This window comes from Bidens hawaiensis, unplaced genomic scaffold (assembly GCF_021521415.1).
Source record: "Bidens hawaiensis isolate Kalapana, Puna unplaced genomic scaffold, B.hawaiensis_p1.1 tig00023806_1, whole genome shotgun sequence".
NCBI lineage: Eukaryota > Viridiplantae > Streptophyta > Magnoliopsida > Asterales > Asteraceae > Bidens > Bidens hawaiensis.
Window position 1 is genome coordinate 238,958 of NW_027493740.1, and position 15,119 is coordinate 254,076.

The window sequence follows — 15,119 nt, forward strand, 5'->3', positions numbered from 1 at the left end:
ATTTATGTGCTACGTTTCTTCAAGAAGAAACGTCAATGCTAGGTTTCTTCTTCAAGAAGAAACGTTAGTTTGACTATACCTCTTGTATGAAAACCTTTTTGTTTCTTATTCATAAAGAAACATTAATTTGACTATATTCCTTGTACATAAAACTTTTATTATGTTTTTTAATCATGAAGAAACGCTACTCTGACTATAATCTTTTGTATGCAAAATCTTATGTTTCTTAATCATGAAGAAACATCATTTTAAGCATACCCTTTTCATATAAAACTTCATGTTTCTTAGTTATAAAAAAACATTATTTTGTCTATACCCTTGGCTTATGCAAAGCTAGGTTTGACTTATAATTTGATCAAGGTTTTGGCTATACCATTGACTTATAATAAAATAATAAATTAAGCGAAACTCCTACCTTACATGGGTACTTGGAGCTAAATGCCTAAACGTGAACAAATAGCACTTACACTCTACGTCGCACCCGAGGGCTTAAACCATCGATACTTTGGATACAGACTTGAGGCACGCTTCCCGAGACCACAGGGTTTGTGTGTGTTATAAGAGTGGGCTTTGGTATGCTTATGGCAAAGCCCGATCGTCCCCTTTTCTAGGCGAGTTTCAAGATCCCGACCTTTTAAAAGGGTCATAACGTAACGCGATGACACAACATACTTAGAAACTGCCACGTGGTGACATGTGGCTTATCACGTAGTGCCACGTGTTTCGACGTGTGTGTTTCGTCGTGAGGCTACATCGCATAGTGCGATGGCTGAAAGCTAAGTCCATTTCGAAAGTGCGCCATTAAAGCGTCACATTGCGCCCATCGCTCAAGCCCGTGCACGTCGAGTGCTTCACATCATCGCTAATAAAATGGGTCGAGAAGTGTCGGGTTTGGGTTCGGGAGAACCCAAGTAGGTTGAAAAAATATAGGTTTTGGCAATGGATGCTTGTTAAGAAAATGGGTTGTGTCAGCTGACCCAAAACCTATATTTTTAATGTTGGTTTTCAGGTTGTGTCAGGAACTAACGCCTGTACATACAACTGGTAAGGGTGTTCTACGGGTTTGTTTTTCGGGTTTTCCGGGTCAGGCTATTAGTCATAAATAACCAAATACTAAATAAACATAACCCGGTAAAGCGACATATTCTTTGACTACAGTTGTTATTAGTCGTAAATAGAAAAGGATATATAAACAATAAATAGTCAATCAACCATAATAGGTGGAAGAGGAAAAAAGTGTAATATGTAGAGTGTTTCGTATGCGATGTACATACATAATAATAATATTATATTTTTAAATAAATAGTTTATACGGGTTTTTCAGGTTGACCCGAAACCTTGAAATCAGACCCAAGAACCAACCCGAATTACTTCGATTCGAGTTGGTGTTTTTTTGGGTTTGACTTTTTTGAGTTGTGTTAGTTTGGGTTCGGGTTAGGTTTGAGGTAAACTTGACAGCTCTAACAATTTGTATGAAAAAAAGGGCTATGTACACTCACTCACTAGTATCTGGCATTGCTGTCTGTCAATGGCTGAAACCACCACCGTCTGACAATCCCTGTAATGGCAACACCCAATTTGCTAACCATTCAAATACCATTTTACATTACATATTTTCTCTCACTCTTACTCTCATTCCCAAAACTTGTATTCGCCCGAGGTAACAAATTCACCTTCAATTTCACTCAAATCTCTTTACTTTTTATTCGACTTCAGCCTTTTATTTTGTGTTTAAGTTGGAATTCCAGGTATAGATGCATATTTTTGTTACAATTTAAGCTTCTGTTGCATAAACACTTGTCATTTTTCTTCAGTGTTGGACTCTAGGGGTGTAAACGAGCCGAACCGAGCCCAGGCGAGTTGTTTTTCAGTTCGTTATTTATTTATTTATTAATTAATTTATATACGTGTTTATTTATTTTTATATATTGAAAAAAAAACCCACCTTTAATGAGCCTAAGCTCGGCTTCGGCTCGAGCTCGTGTAGTACCTTAAACAAGCCAAAGCTTAAAAGACAAGGCTCAACGCGCCTAAACGTACAAGGCTTGAGCTTGAAAAAGCTCGGCCCATTACGACCTTTTTATTGATTCGAGTTCGAGCAGATAGTGTGCAGGGGCGAAGCTTCCTTAGGGCTCGGGTGGCCCTGGCCCCCTGTGTAGTATACATTTTTTTGCTCGAAAATTTGTATACATACTGTAAATTACCCGTTTTTGACCGAACATTTGAGCCCGGACCCCTCATTTATGATTTTTTTAATACATTTTGAGTCCCCCCCCCCCAAACTCGTCCAAGTTTCGCCACTGATAGTGAGCGGCTTAGCTCGTTTGCACCCCTACGTTGGAGAAGCACCTAATAAGTTGCCCTAAGAACATTGAGTCATTGATTATCTTGTCATTTAATTATCTAGTTTTGAGTTTACGGGCTAGAATTAATTTAAAAGCTGAATTAACCATAACTACATGTCAAATACGAGCGACTTTCAGTTTTCAAATAGTAATAAAAACAATGTAGAGGCCACAAATTGAGCAGGTTGGGTAACGGGTCAAAAACATGTTAGGCTACCTTGGATTGGTTCAAATAAAATCTAATTTAATAAACGTGTGGACCTTTTCAGTAAAAGCATTTGACCTCAGTACCGAGTGTAATGGACGCAGAGCCATTTAGGTGTAGAAGAACCGACGGGAAGAAATGGAGGTGTCGGTTACGTGTGATTCCTGATCAGAAGTACTGCGAGCGCCATGTACACAGAGGCCGCGTATGTTCAAGAAAGCCTGTGGAAGTTGATAATATCTTTTTAAAGTCAAAGTCAACCACTTCTAATCTTCACGCCCATGCAAAGACGAATCGTCACAAAGTTAGTGTCAAGAATGACAGCTTGAAAATCAAGAAACATAGCATGGAAATTGTTCTTCAGCATGGCAATGGTATGTGCACTTTGACTAAAAGATTAATTTTTATCAGAATTTGTAAGTGCGAAATTTGACCATTGACTACAAAAGTCAAGCTTATTATTGTTACAGGTTTTCCGACTTATGATATTTGTTTCGTGTAGGTCTAGTTTCCGGGGTCTCGAGCAACAATCAGAAAATTGGTCAACCCGAAAGATGCTGCAGAACAGATGGCAAGAAATGGCGGTGCAAGAAAGAGGTGCTTCCGGGGCTGAAATACTGTGTGCAGCATATGCACCGAGGGGCTAAAAAGGTCAAGAATGATCAAAAGTCAGACTCATGTTTATCGTTTCCAGTGGGCGCAACGTATCAGCAAATTGCTGGTAATGAAAATCAATCAAATGACTCCAGAAGTAGCAGTGAGACCATCACCATCTCTACGTGATCCTTGTTTGAAGAAACCGGGCTTGATTTTGTTTCAACGTTAAAAGTCTGTGGCTCGTCGTTCATGTTTTAGTCGTTTCGTCTTTCAGTTGGGCCCTTCTGGTCTTTTTTACTTTTGCTAGTTATGTTAGTTAGATGACGGTATGCGGTTCTGTCGGGTCTTGGAACCATGAACTAAACTGCCTGTTTTTTTAATATTTCTGAACTGTAAAAGTCTTTGAACCGAATCATGCGGTCTAGCGTTTGTGTTGAGCTTTTTCTGTTTTTGGTTTGGTTTTGTCTTTATAAATGGCCTGCAGAACAATACCTTGATGTTTATCGTTTAACAATAACATCTTATATGTTTATGAACTTACGGTAAATTTTCGGAGTGTTCACATCGAAATAGATGTGCAATGGACTTTAGAAATGGTTTTTGTTAGATTTGAATAAAATAAGTAAATCAAAATCATTCTTGCTTATGTAAGAAATAAGAATCATTGAATAAAGAGAATGATACACTGGGCTAATGAAGGTTCCTCTTGTCCCACATCGTCAGCATTTTAAAACAAAGTGACATTTATAAGAGGTACAGAAAGGAAAGAAAGCACGGCCTTACTTGAACAGGATCTCTTCTATAGGTTTGTATTTCTGTATTCTTCATTCTAAGAAGACAGATCACCATGTGTGGTGATGAGGTTGATGAAACCAACAAAGCTTGTGGTCTTATAATATAACCCACGGCTTAGTAGAGGATCGTTGCCAGCCCATCATACCCGTCCTGGCATGGTTCCATGGTTGTTTAATAAACACAATACCTTTTTGGTGTTCGGTATTATTTTTTTCTGTATTCATGTACAACCTTCGTGATTAACTCTTGGTTGATAACCATTTTGTATGGTTTTGCTTAGCTATGAACCAGAAAGCAAGCTTGTGTTCAAATAACAGGATCTCTTCTATAGGTTTGTATCTCTGTATTCTTCATTCTAAGAAGACAGAAACCCATGTGTGGTGATGAAGTTGATGAAACCAACAAAGCTTGTGGTCTTATAATATAACCCATGGCTTAGTAGAGGATCGTTGCCAGCCCATCATACCCGTCCTGGGCTGTGGAAGTCGATGATATCTTTTTAAAGTCAAAGTCAACCACTTCTAATCTTCACGCCCATGCAAAAAGACCAATCATCACAAAGTTAGTATCAAGAAACATAGCATGGGCAATGGTATGTGCACTTTGACCAAAAAACTAATTTTATCAGAATTTGTAAGCGCGAAATTTGACCGTTGACTACAAAAGTCAAAGTTATTGTTGTTACAGGTTTTCTGACTTATGATATTTGTTTTGTGTAGGTCTAGTTTCCGGGGCCTCGAGCAAGGATCTAAATATTGGTCAACCCGAAAGATACAGAAGAACAGATGGCAAGAAACGGCGGTGCAAAAAAGAGGTGCTTCCGAGGCTGAAATACTGTGTGCAGCATATGCACCGAGGGGCTAAAAAGGTCAAGCATGATCAAAAGTCAGACTCATGTTTATCGTTTCCAGTGGGTGCAACGTTCAACAAATGGGTGCTAATGAAAGTCAATCAAATGACTCCAACATCACCATCTCTACGTGACCCTTGTTTGAAGAAACCGGGCTTGATTTTGTTTCAACGTTAAAAGTCTGTGGCTCGTCGTTCATGTTTTAGTCGTTTTGTCTTTCAGTTGGGCCCTTCTGTTTTGCTTTTTATGTTTGTTAGATGACTGTATGCGGTTCTGTCAGGTCTTGGAACCATGAACTAAACTGCCTGTTTTTTTTTTTTTTTTTTCTTAGTCATGTAAAAGTCTTTGAACCGAATCATGCGGTCTAGCCTTTGTGTTGAACATTTGATGTTTTTGGTTTGGTTTTGTCTTTATAAATGGCCTGCAGAATAGTACCTTGAACAGGATAGGCTTTGGGCTAATGAAGGTTACTCTTGTCCCACACCGCTAGCATTTGAAAATAAAATCATATTTATAAGAGATACAAAGGGGAAAGAAAACACGACCTTATTAGAACAAGATTTGTTTCATAGGCTTCTACATTCTTGATTAGAAAACAGAAACCCATGTTTGGTTGATGAACCAAAACCATGGAACTAGAGCGAAATTAACAGAGCTTGTGGGTCTAACCCATGCCTTATTAGAGGATCGTTGCCAGTCTATCATATGGGTCCATATCTGGTTGATGAACCAAAACCGTGGAACTAGAGCGAGATTAACAGAGCTTGTGGTCTAAACCAATGGCTTATTAGAGGATCGTTGCCAGCCCATCCATCATATGGGTCCTGTGGTTCCATGGTTGTCTGAGATCCCTTTTTGGTGTTACGGTATCATTTTTTTTGAATCCCGTTTATCAGTATTTGATTGGTACAAGTTTGCATGTTTTTTAATATTTAGAACAGTTATAGTCTTTGAATTGAGTCATGTACAACCTTCATGATTAACTCGCGTTGTTTTTGGTTTATAACCGTTTTGTATCGGTTTGGCTTAGTATATAACCGAACAGACTTACTTAAGCTATTAGTTCCGGTTAAGTGAATACTATTAGACATAATAAACAAGTTGGTTTCGTGGTGTAGTTGGTTATCACGTCAGTCTAACACACTAAAGGTCCTTGGTTCGAACTCGGGCGAAGCCAAATTTTTGTTTTTATTTTTCTTTGGTCTATGAGCTTAATGCAAGTAACCAATAGGCCCTCATACACTTGAGATTTAAGAACAGTTGGCATTCCAATAGTGTCTATATTTAAAATTGGTTATGTTTTTTTATACCTCTAGTTCTACATTATGTATATTGTTTAAGGGTACTATTAGATGTTCAATGGATTTTAGTGCAATTTTATATACGCATTTGTTAAATTCGAATAAAAAGAGTAAATAAAATTCCTCTTGCATTTGTAGAATCTAATCTAATATAATCTAACTATATATTAAAGCAATATGATTTTTTCACATGGCATCATTCTATGGTTTCCACATAGGATGCCACATAGATGCCATGTGAGCAGTTTCTTATTTTATCATCTCTTCTTTCAAACATAATATGGAGCATGAACCCGTTTAGTTATGTTATAACCCATAACCCGGTTTAATACAAGTCTCGAACCCAAGACCTCATGTTTCAAACTAAAGATGCTTACCAACTCTACTTAAGTAGTTATTGTGTTGAATTTCTTGACTTCTAATGATATATTGTTAATTCATTTATAATTAATGTATTATATATAACAATTTTTTATTTTTATCATATTTTTCAACCGTGTGGAACACGCGCTCTAACCTAGTAATAAATAAAGCTTAAATAGTTTAGTGCAATTTTTGTTGAGTTAAGCCCTTCTTGTCCAACGTCGCTAGGATTTGAAAACCACAACATCTTTAACCGTTTCCAGTTCGTATAATGAAGCGTGCCAAGAAAAATATGTTTTCACACATACCCGATACGCGTGAAACCCATGAACAAACACGAAACTGATATATCACGCATATTAAGGTTGACCTACACACAAGTCACGTCTAACACATTAAAAGATATCGAAACAAACTATTACAATTATATAGTGAAAAAATGATAATATGAAACTAATTGCAAATGAGGTGGTTGTAGTTGCATTGCACATATGTAATATATGTTGAAAATTGATAATGTAAATGCTAATGCAAATTTTTGTGTACACTACATATATGTAGCATGGTAGAGTATGATAATGTTTAGTTGTTGCTTAAACGTAATAAAATAGTTACTAGGGAGACAGTCGTAAATATATTGCGTACGTGTAACATATGTGTTGAACTCGTTTGGGCATTTAATTATAAAATAATAACAATTATTAGCTACATCTCAATAAAATATCTGTAACACGACACGATAGCATACACGAAGTATGTGTGAGCATACATTATGTTACATATATGTAATACTTAACGTTATATTACATACATGTAGTATATTATAAGATGTTACCATGTTGACCAAAGCAACTGGGTTGCAACAAAATACCATTAGAATTTCCAGATATTGAATCAATATCGACATATGAACTCGGTTAGACTCACTAGTCAAGCAAATTATGCTTTTTCATCAATTAGAAACTGTTTCTAAACCTAAATTACGTGATTATGGATTTACGGTGTTAGTTTTGTTTGTAGAACTTTCAGAAGAAGCACAAACACGAATTAGCAAGGAAGATAACAATAGAATTATAAATACCTTCAATTGTCATGTTAAATGATTGAAATCCTGTTGAATTGATATTCAATAGAAATCTGGATGTAATAACGCACGATTAAGGAATCGATCTTCAATAATTATGGTTCATAATCATCGAACATGATGTATTTTACAATCTATCTGTTGAAACCATCACACATGGTTAGGTTTTCGTCAGACAGGGGAAGGTTGCATTGTATGTCCAGATCTATTAGAAAGCAATTTTACAATTATAATCCTATAGTTTGGAGTTCTCTAGTTCTCTCCATAACATGGAGTTTTCTCTTGATCCTTCCCCTATATATATATATATACATATATATATATAGGGGTGGGATCAAGTGAAAACTCCTCTTAAAGAGAAAACTTAAAAACTCCTAAAAAACTATTTTAACTTAAAATTTTTTTTTTGAAGTTTCTTTTTTTCCCCATTATTCTTATATGTTGTTATTGGTTCCAAAAAAAAACATTGTCGATAACCTCGTTGGTGTAGTGCACATGTGTAATAGTGTGCATTGCATATATGCAAAAGTGTTGTATTGCATAGAATACAATACTATTGCACATATTTGATACACACTATTGTATATATGCAATATAAAACTAATACGCACATTGAATACACATTAGTACGTATGTGTAATACAACATTAACGCACATGTGCACTACACCGACTTTTTATTTTATTATTATTTTTATTCCATATAATACAACACTACTACATATATACAATACACAAATATTGAATATATATGCAATTAAACACTATTGAACTTAAAAATACATAGTAATACACATGTGTAATACAACGGTATCGCACAGTAATACGTATGTGCATTACAGCAAGTTATTTATTTATTTTTTTTTCTAGTGAATGGTAAGAAAATATAAAAATAATGGAAAAAACGAAATATTTTTTTATTTTTAATTAAAAATAATTCTTTAGGAGTTTTTAAGTTTTCTCTCTAAATATGAGTTTTCTCTTGATACTCTCCACATATATATATATATATATATCGATTAATTAAATATTCCAACAACTTCCCATAATATTAACTAATAACACGGGATTAGTATTCAAAATTTAAACATTCCTAATCCAATACTTTCAACTATTATAAATAAGAATCACTACCTTCATTTTTATACAACTTTAAATCTTCTAATATTCTATTAACTCGCTTTATTATTAAGATTAGTATGTCTTTGTCATTTTCCTAGAAATTACATCCATATGAAATGAAACAAATCATTTTGTTATATTTTAATTTTTGGTTTTTGATGTTGCTTGATTATACAATTGTTAATTGTAAAATATAAAATCAATTAAAAATTTGTCATACACAGATTATTAATGACAACAAATTTATCATGATCAATCAATTTCAAATTCTAAAGATTCTAAGGATGATTATTTCATTAAAGTTCAGGTAATCTAGTTTTTGGGATAATCATATTTTTTGGATAAACATGAGCATATAATCTCAAATGACATCATATTAATTGATTAAAAGGTATGATATTTTATGTGTATGAATATTTTTTTTGTTAGTTTCATGGATACATTATCATTTATCTAGGGTTGACATGTATTTGAAGAAACTTATTTGTCACACGGAAGAGTTACAAGTAGACCTATATGTTATTTTATCAATAGTTACAAGCAGGCATAGACTAAATATTTTGATTTTTGATAAACAATGTATACCAACCAATACAATCACAAATGTAGTGTACATGGAAGGTTTTACTTATTTTTAACATATTTGTATGATTTTAGTTATGTAATTTTAATGTAAATTGTAACTGTATTAACAAAATATGATTAATTTGTTGATTGCATTTCACTTAATGGTTAAAGTTTAAAATTTTCATCAATTACCCGTGTAATACACGAGCCTCAAACTAGTATATTATATAACTACACTAAAAATCATTGTTTTTTTACCCTCTTGTTGTTTAATTAAATAATAAATTTTATGCTTTTATCAATATTTTTTTTTTCTTTTCTCCACTCACAACCACTTTTAGAAAATATTAAAAAATTATACGGTATGAACAGTGACACCCCAAATTTAACTTTCTCAGAGCATTCCCAACCCATCCCCTAAAATTATGTGAGGAAAATTTGTAAATTATAGGGTGGAGTTGTGAGTGTTGTGAGTGTAATTTATAAGGTGGAGAGAGAAAATGTAATGATTTTTTGTAAATTTAGGGAAATTTCGTTTCTCTATTTATTTTTTAATATTTGTTGAATTGGTTGTGAGTAGGGAAGAGAAAAAACTGTAATACTAAAGGTATTAAAAAGTATTATTTAATTGAACATGAGAGAGAAAAATAATGTTTTGTAGTGCAATTATAGAGATTAGGATGATGAATGAGCTGGGAATGCTCTCATGTAATATTTTCTCTCTACTCTACTCGCAGCCACTCACAACCATACCATATAATTTATAAATCTCCCTCACATATTTCTAGGGAACATACTGAGAATGCTCTCGCTCCTTAATGAACATCCCGGTTGTAAGTTGTCTTACCATAAAGTGCTTATCTAATAGGAGTATGAGCAGGGGGCCCATCTTAGTTGGGTCAGGATCTCGAGAATCCAATTGTTTTATAAATATAGCATAGACGATAAATTTATCTTTTCAAGGACCTTATAAAAATATTTACGTGAAACCCATTGTAACAAAGTTATCTTTAGTGTGATGGTAAAGTTATCTTTAGTGTGATGGTAAGTACTTTGCTCAAATCCAATGGTTACATGTTTGAGGCTTACTAAAGGCATTTTCTGTAATTATTCAAAGACAAAGTTAGACAAATCTCCAATTCAAGTAACAAATAACTTAAAGAAATCTTAAAGAAAGTTTGAGTCATTGTCTTCTTTAAACAATACATGTCCCGGTAGAAAATTTGGTTTTTGGGTCTGTCACTAAGTATACGAGAAATTCTAAAAAGATGAAATAAAAAACATAATAAAGGCATTGTATAAAAGTATATTGGTTTTAAATAATCCCAACCATCACCTTTTGGTCGCTGTTGGTCCAAACTAACAAAATGGCTGAACATGATCTGTTCTATAGGCTCGTACCTCTGTATTCTTGATTCCTGAGAAGACAGAAACCCATGTTTGGTTGATGAACCAAGACCGTGGAACCAGAGCGTGATTAACAGAGCTTGTGGTTTAACCCATGGCTTAGTAGAGGATCGTTGCGAGCCCATCATATGGGTCCTGGCATGGTTCATGGTTGTCTGACAGACAAAATACCTTTTTGGTGTTCGATATCATTTTTTTTGAATCCCGTTTATCAGTATTTGATTGGTACAAGTTTGCATATGTGTTTTGTAGGGTCTTGGAACCATGAACTAAACTGCCCGTTTTTTAATATTCAGAACAGTTAACTCGCGTTGTTTTTGGTTTATAACCGTTTTGTATCGGTTTGGCTTAGTATATAACCAAACAGACTTACTTAAGCTATTAGTTCCGGTTAAGTGAATACTCTTAGACATAATAAACAAGTTGGTTTCGTGGTGTAGTTGGTTATCACGTCAGTCTAACACACTAAAGGTCCTCGGTTCGAACTCGGGCAAAGCCAAATTTTTGTTTTTATTTTTCTTTGGTCTATGAGCTTAATGCAAGTAACCAATAGGCCCTCATACACTTGAGATTTAAGAACAGTCGGCATTCCAATAGTGTCTATATTTAAAATTGGTTATGTTTTTTTCATACCTCTAGGTTCTACATTATGTATATTGTTTAAGGGTCTGTCTTAGATGTTCAATGGATTTTAGTGCAATTTTATATACGCGTTTGTTAAATTCGAATAAAAAGAGTAAATTAAAATTCCTCTTGCATTTGTAGAATAATAAATAAAGCTTAAATAGTTTAGTGCAATTTTTGTTGAGTTAAGCCCTTCTTGTCCAACGTCGCTAGGATTTGAAAACCAAGTGTTATCTATAAGCGGCCTAGAGAGACAATGAAGCGGGACCTTACTTGAACAAAATATGTTTTGTAGGCTTGTATCATTGTATTATTTGCAATAATGGTTGATGGTCTATGACCATGGAGCCAGAGCATGATTGTGAGAATAAATAACTTGATATTTTCTATTCACAAACAAATAATATATACACGTTTACAATGCATGAATTAAGAAGAAATTATCTCCTAAATATCTCCTTTACTAAAATACAAGATGCAACCCGATTTGACTAGATAACAATTTTGAATTTTAAACTATTTAGCGGCTATTAACGATGAATACTTTTGAATTTTAAACTTTGTTCACCTCATTGGAAGCAAATGGACTAAAGAAGTTGGTGTGCAAAAGGCAAAACTTTACTGCCCAAAAAAAGGGGTACGGTCCTCTATTAAATGAAACAAAAAGTCTATATATAAGACTTTCATATACATGCAATGTGGGAACAATAAAATAAAAATAATAAAACAACTAAACTTCATACTCGTACAAACTAACATACTAATTCCTTTTATCCAACTCGCACTTATTACTCTCCAACGAACCCGGTCAACACAAGACTACTTTTTCACTTTTGATCCATTAGCTGCTGATGACCCATTCTTTGACCCGTACCTGTCGACCCGTCAAGATTATCCAACAAGTTTTTGCCGGCTCTTTAAAAGCTTATATGACATGTTTTGCTAACGGTTAAAACAAAATACAAGATTTGACGCAACGAGCCCCAATATTACAACTATATTGGATAACGGTTATTTGAGAAACTCAACCGTTTGACTTAGATCTTTATTGTAGATGTCTTTAGTATTTGATAGTTTGACAACAAAAGAAGTGCCCAAGGTGAGATCTATCAAATTTACCAATTATTTTGGACCGACCGGCCCTCCAGAACACGACTCACAACAAGAATGCAAATTGTCATGTACAACGTAAAACATAAACCCAAAAAAGCTAGATACACTCAATCTAATGTTTGAATATAGAGAGAAAATGTACCATCATATAAAAAGTAGAATACATACATTTACTAAAAGTTTTAAATGAAATAAAATATGTAATCAAAATATCAAATATTAGTTTGGTTCAAGATAATCAATATATTTTAGACTTAAATAAAACTCGAATATGTTTTAAAAGAACCGTGTAAGAACATTAAATCTCAGCTACCATCTCAAAAATTTCAAAAATTTAGTTTGTTTGCTCTTACAACCAAGGATATTACAAGACAACACTATGCATAGCTCAACCAAGAGCTAATAAAATCAATACAAGACAACAGTATGCATAGCTCAACCCATTGCAAACGGATCAGTCGGCTGTGTCCTCCAAATCTATCCTAACCATCAATTATTATATTATTTTATTAAGATATGTTCGATCCTTTTGCCAATATGCTCATTAAGTTCTATCTAGAAAGAAACTTAAATGATTCCACAAGTATTATCTAATTCGCTTTGCTATATGTAGGCCAATTAATTTTGCTATATGTAGGCTACACGCCGTTTCACACATGTGTATAGCTACAACTTAATGACAAATCTTGTTAGCACTATTATATTCTAAAATATTATTGAATCATAATTCATAAGGGTATTTATTTATAGGGTCAAATTATTTTACAAAAGAGGATAAAAATGAGAAGGATGTAAATGATTTGTAGTAAAAAAAAACCTTAAATAAAATAATAAAAAAATCATAACTTAAAATTTAATAAAAAAATGATATAGATGCAAATAAATAGAAGGATCGTTGGATTTTATGGACCTGTTCGGTTAAGTCAACGCGGCTGACCGAGTTATGACCCGTGAGAGTTACACATTGGGTAACGAGCATAAAACACGCTTAGGCTAGTTAACCGGGATTGCCATATGATTAACGAGATGGAAACAAATGGATTGGGCTTTGTAGTTATAGATGGGCTTGGTGGCCCGCTTTGGTTTAACTAGTTTAACTAGTTAACCTAATCATAAGTTTAAGGTTAACAAAAAACAAAAACCCTAGCCACCACAAATTCTCTCCCTCTCTTGACTCACTCCACCGTCGGCCAGCCCCCTTGTCTGTCGGAGCCTGCTGCCGGCCTCACCGCCGCCACCGCCGTACCGCAACCCTGCATCGCTACCGCTACCCTACCGCTGTTGCTGCACCATCCTGCACCATCGCCGCTGCCATAGCTGTCCAGCGCTGCTGCCGCTGTCTCAATGCACCGCCACCCGTCGGGTTTTATCTCGTTTGGTCACCTAGCGAAGTTCGTTATCCCTCGGTGTCTCAACCGGTTAATTATTAACCGAGGTAAAATTAGATATTGTCATTTAGATTTATATTTAATTTGGTTGGTTTCGTATCGTACTCGTATTGTTTGTAACCAGATCTTGTAAGAAGTGATGATTACTTGTTTATTTATTCCGCTGTGTTCATGATGATATTTAATGATATTAAACAATTATGAAGCTATAATTAAAACCGGGTTTAAATGCGAAACTGTTGATGATCACCATTGAAACCTAACAGTGGTATTAGAGCCTTGGTTACAACAGACGAGTTGAATATGGTACTTTAGCCAGTTCTACATCATAAACTTCAAGGTTGTTGAAGTTTTTGATCTAGGCAAAATTTTAGGGCAACATTGGTTTGGTCAAAATTTTGTTTATTTTATTTGACCAAAAGGATTGCCTGATTTTTAATTTTGTTGAATATGTAAATCTGGCCCGACCTTATGTATTTTGTTGATTATTTTTGGTTTTGGCCATATGGATGTTCAAAAGTTGTATTCACTTTCGGTTTTTATTTTATGGTTTTTGGTCACTTTTAATTGTTCAAAATTGTAATAGGTAGGGATTTTGTTTTTCATTATGTATTGGTTGAATATTGTAATGAAGAAGACCCGAATGAAAAACCGAGGACGAGGACATGGAATTCTTGAAGTCAGTAGGAGATACTAAAGATGACGGGATGCAATAAGAGTCCATCCTTGTGGTTGTTTTGTTTTGTGACCCCTTGACCCGATTGATCTAGGCTCTAGCAAGATCAATCATTGATATTGGCCATTTAAGATTTACATATTCTTATTTGCTATTGTGGTTGCTTGCTTTTATAATTAGTTATTTCACCACCAACATAATACCAAATATTTTAAATACACTTATTAACCAATTATGTTTTGCAAAATTAAACTAAATTTGATTTTTCGAAACTAATAACTTAATAGTTTAACTATTAACTTAAAATTGGTTATTTATATCACGACAAACTTAGTTTTAATAGGTTATATAAAACTAAGTGTTATGAGAGATGAAAGGGTTTATCAAGTTGCCCGATTAATATAGTAAAACTGGACTTTATTCTATTGGTAATATTTAAAATTAATACCAATCTTAAAATCAATAATCTATGCCATCCCACTATAAGCCACATTTGAGGCATACTGCGAAACATCAAGTGTTTTGAGTTACAGCACCGCACGTGAAAGATTTCGTTGACACATCCGGCCCTTTCACAAGTGACTGTACTAGGGCGACTATTACGTTACTCTTCTGTTACATGCTACATCTTTCTGGAGACTAAGGTGGGCATAGATGAGACTAAACATATCTACTTAGGCAAA

The 15,119-nt window shown here is 34.4% G+C and overlaps 1 protein-coding gene, 1 non-coding gene and 1 pseudogene across 2 annotated transcripts; all 3 read left to right on the forward strand.

Moving 5' to 3' along the window:
* Positions 1-2,644: 2,644 nt before the first annotated feature.
* Positions 2,645-4,969, forward strand: LOC143568094 (growth-regulating factor 9-like). The gene is made up of 3 exons (XM_077054332.1): positions 2,645-2,924; positions 3,053-3,271; positions 4,662-4,969. Exons 1-3 carry the CDS (start codon positions 2,645-2,647, stop codon positions 4,967-4,969), a joined length of 807 nt encoding a protein of 268 aa, XP_076910447.1.
* Positions 4,970-5,895: 926 nt separating this feature from the next.
* Positions 5,896-5,969, forward strand: TRNAV-AAC (transfer RNA valine (anticodon AAC)). Its single transcript has one exon. It is a non-coding gene; the product is annotated as a tRNA-Val (tRNA).
* A 4,626-nt stretch (positions 5,970-10,595) lies between these two features.
* Positions 10,596-10,800, forward strand: LOC143568096 (small nucleolar RNA U3; annotated as a pseudogene).
* Positions 10,801-15,119: the final 4,319 nt, after the last annotated feature.

Coding starts and splice junctions, on each gene's coding strand:
- LOC143568094 (XM_077054332.1), top strand. CDS start 2,645: ATGGACGCAGAGCCATTTAGGTGTAGAAGAACCGACGGGAAGAAATGG. Junction 2,925..3,052: donor TGTTCTTCAGCATGGCAATG/GTATGTGCACTT, acceptor TGTTTCGTGTAG/GTCTAGTTTCCGGGGTCTCG. Junction 3,272..4,661: donor AACGTATCAGCAAATTGCTG/GTAATGAAAATC, acceptor TGTTTTGTGTAG/GTCTAGTTTCCGGGGCCTCG.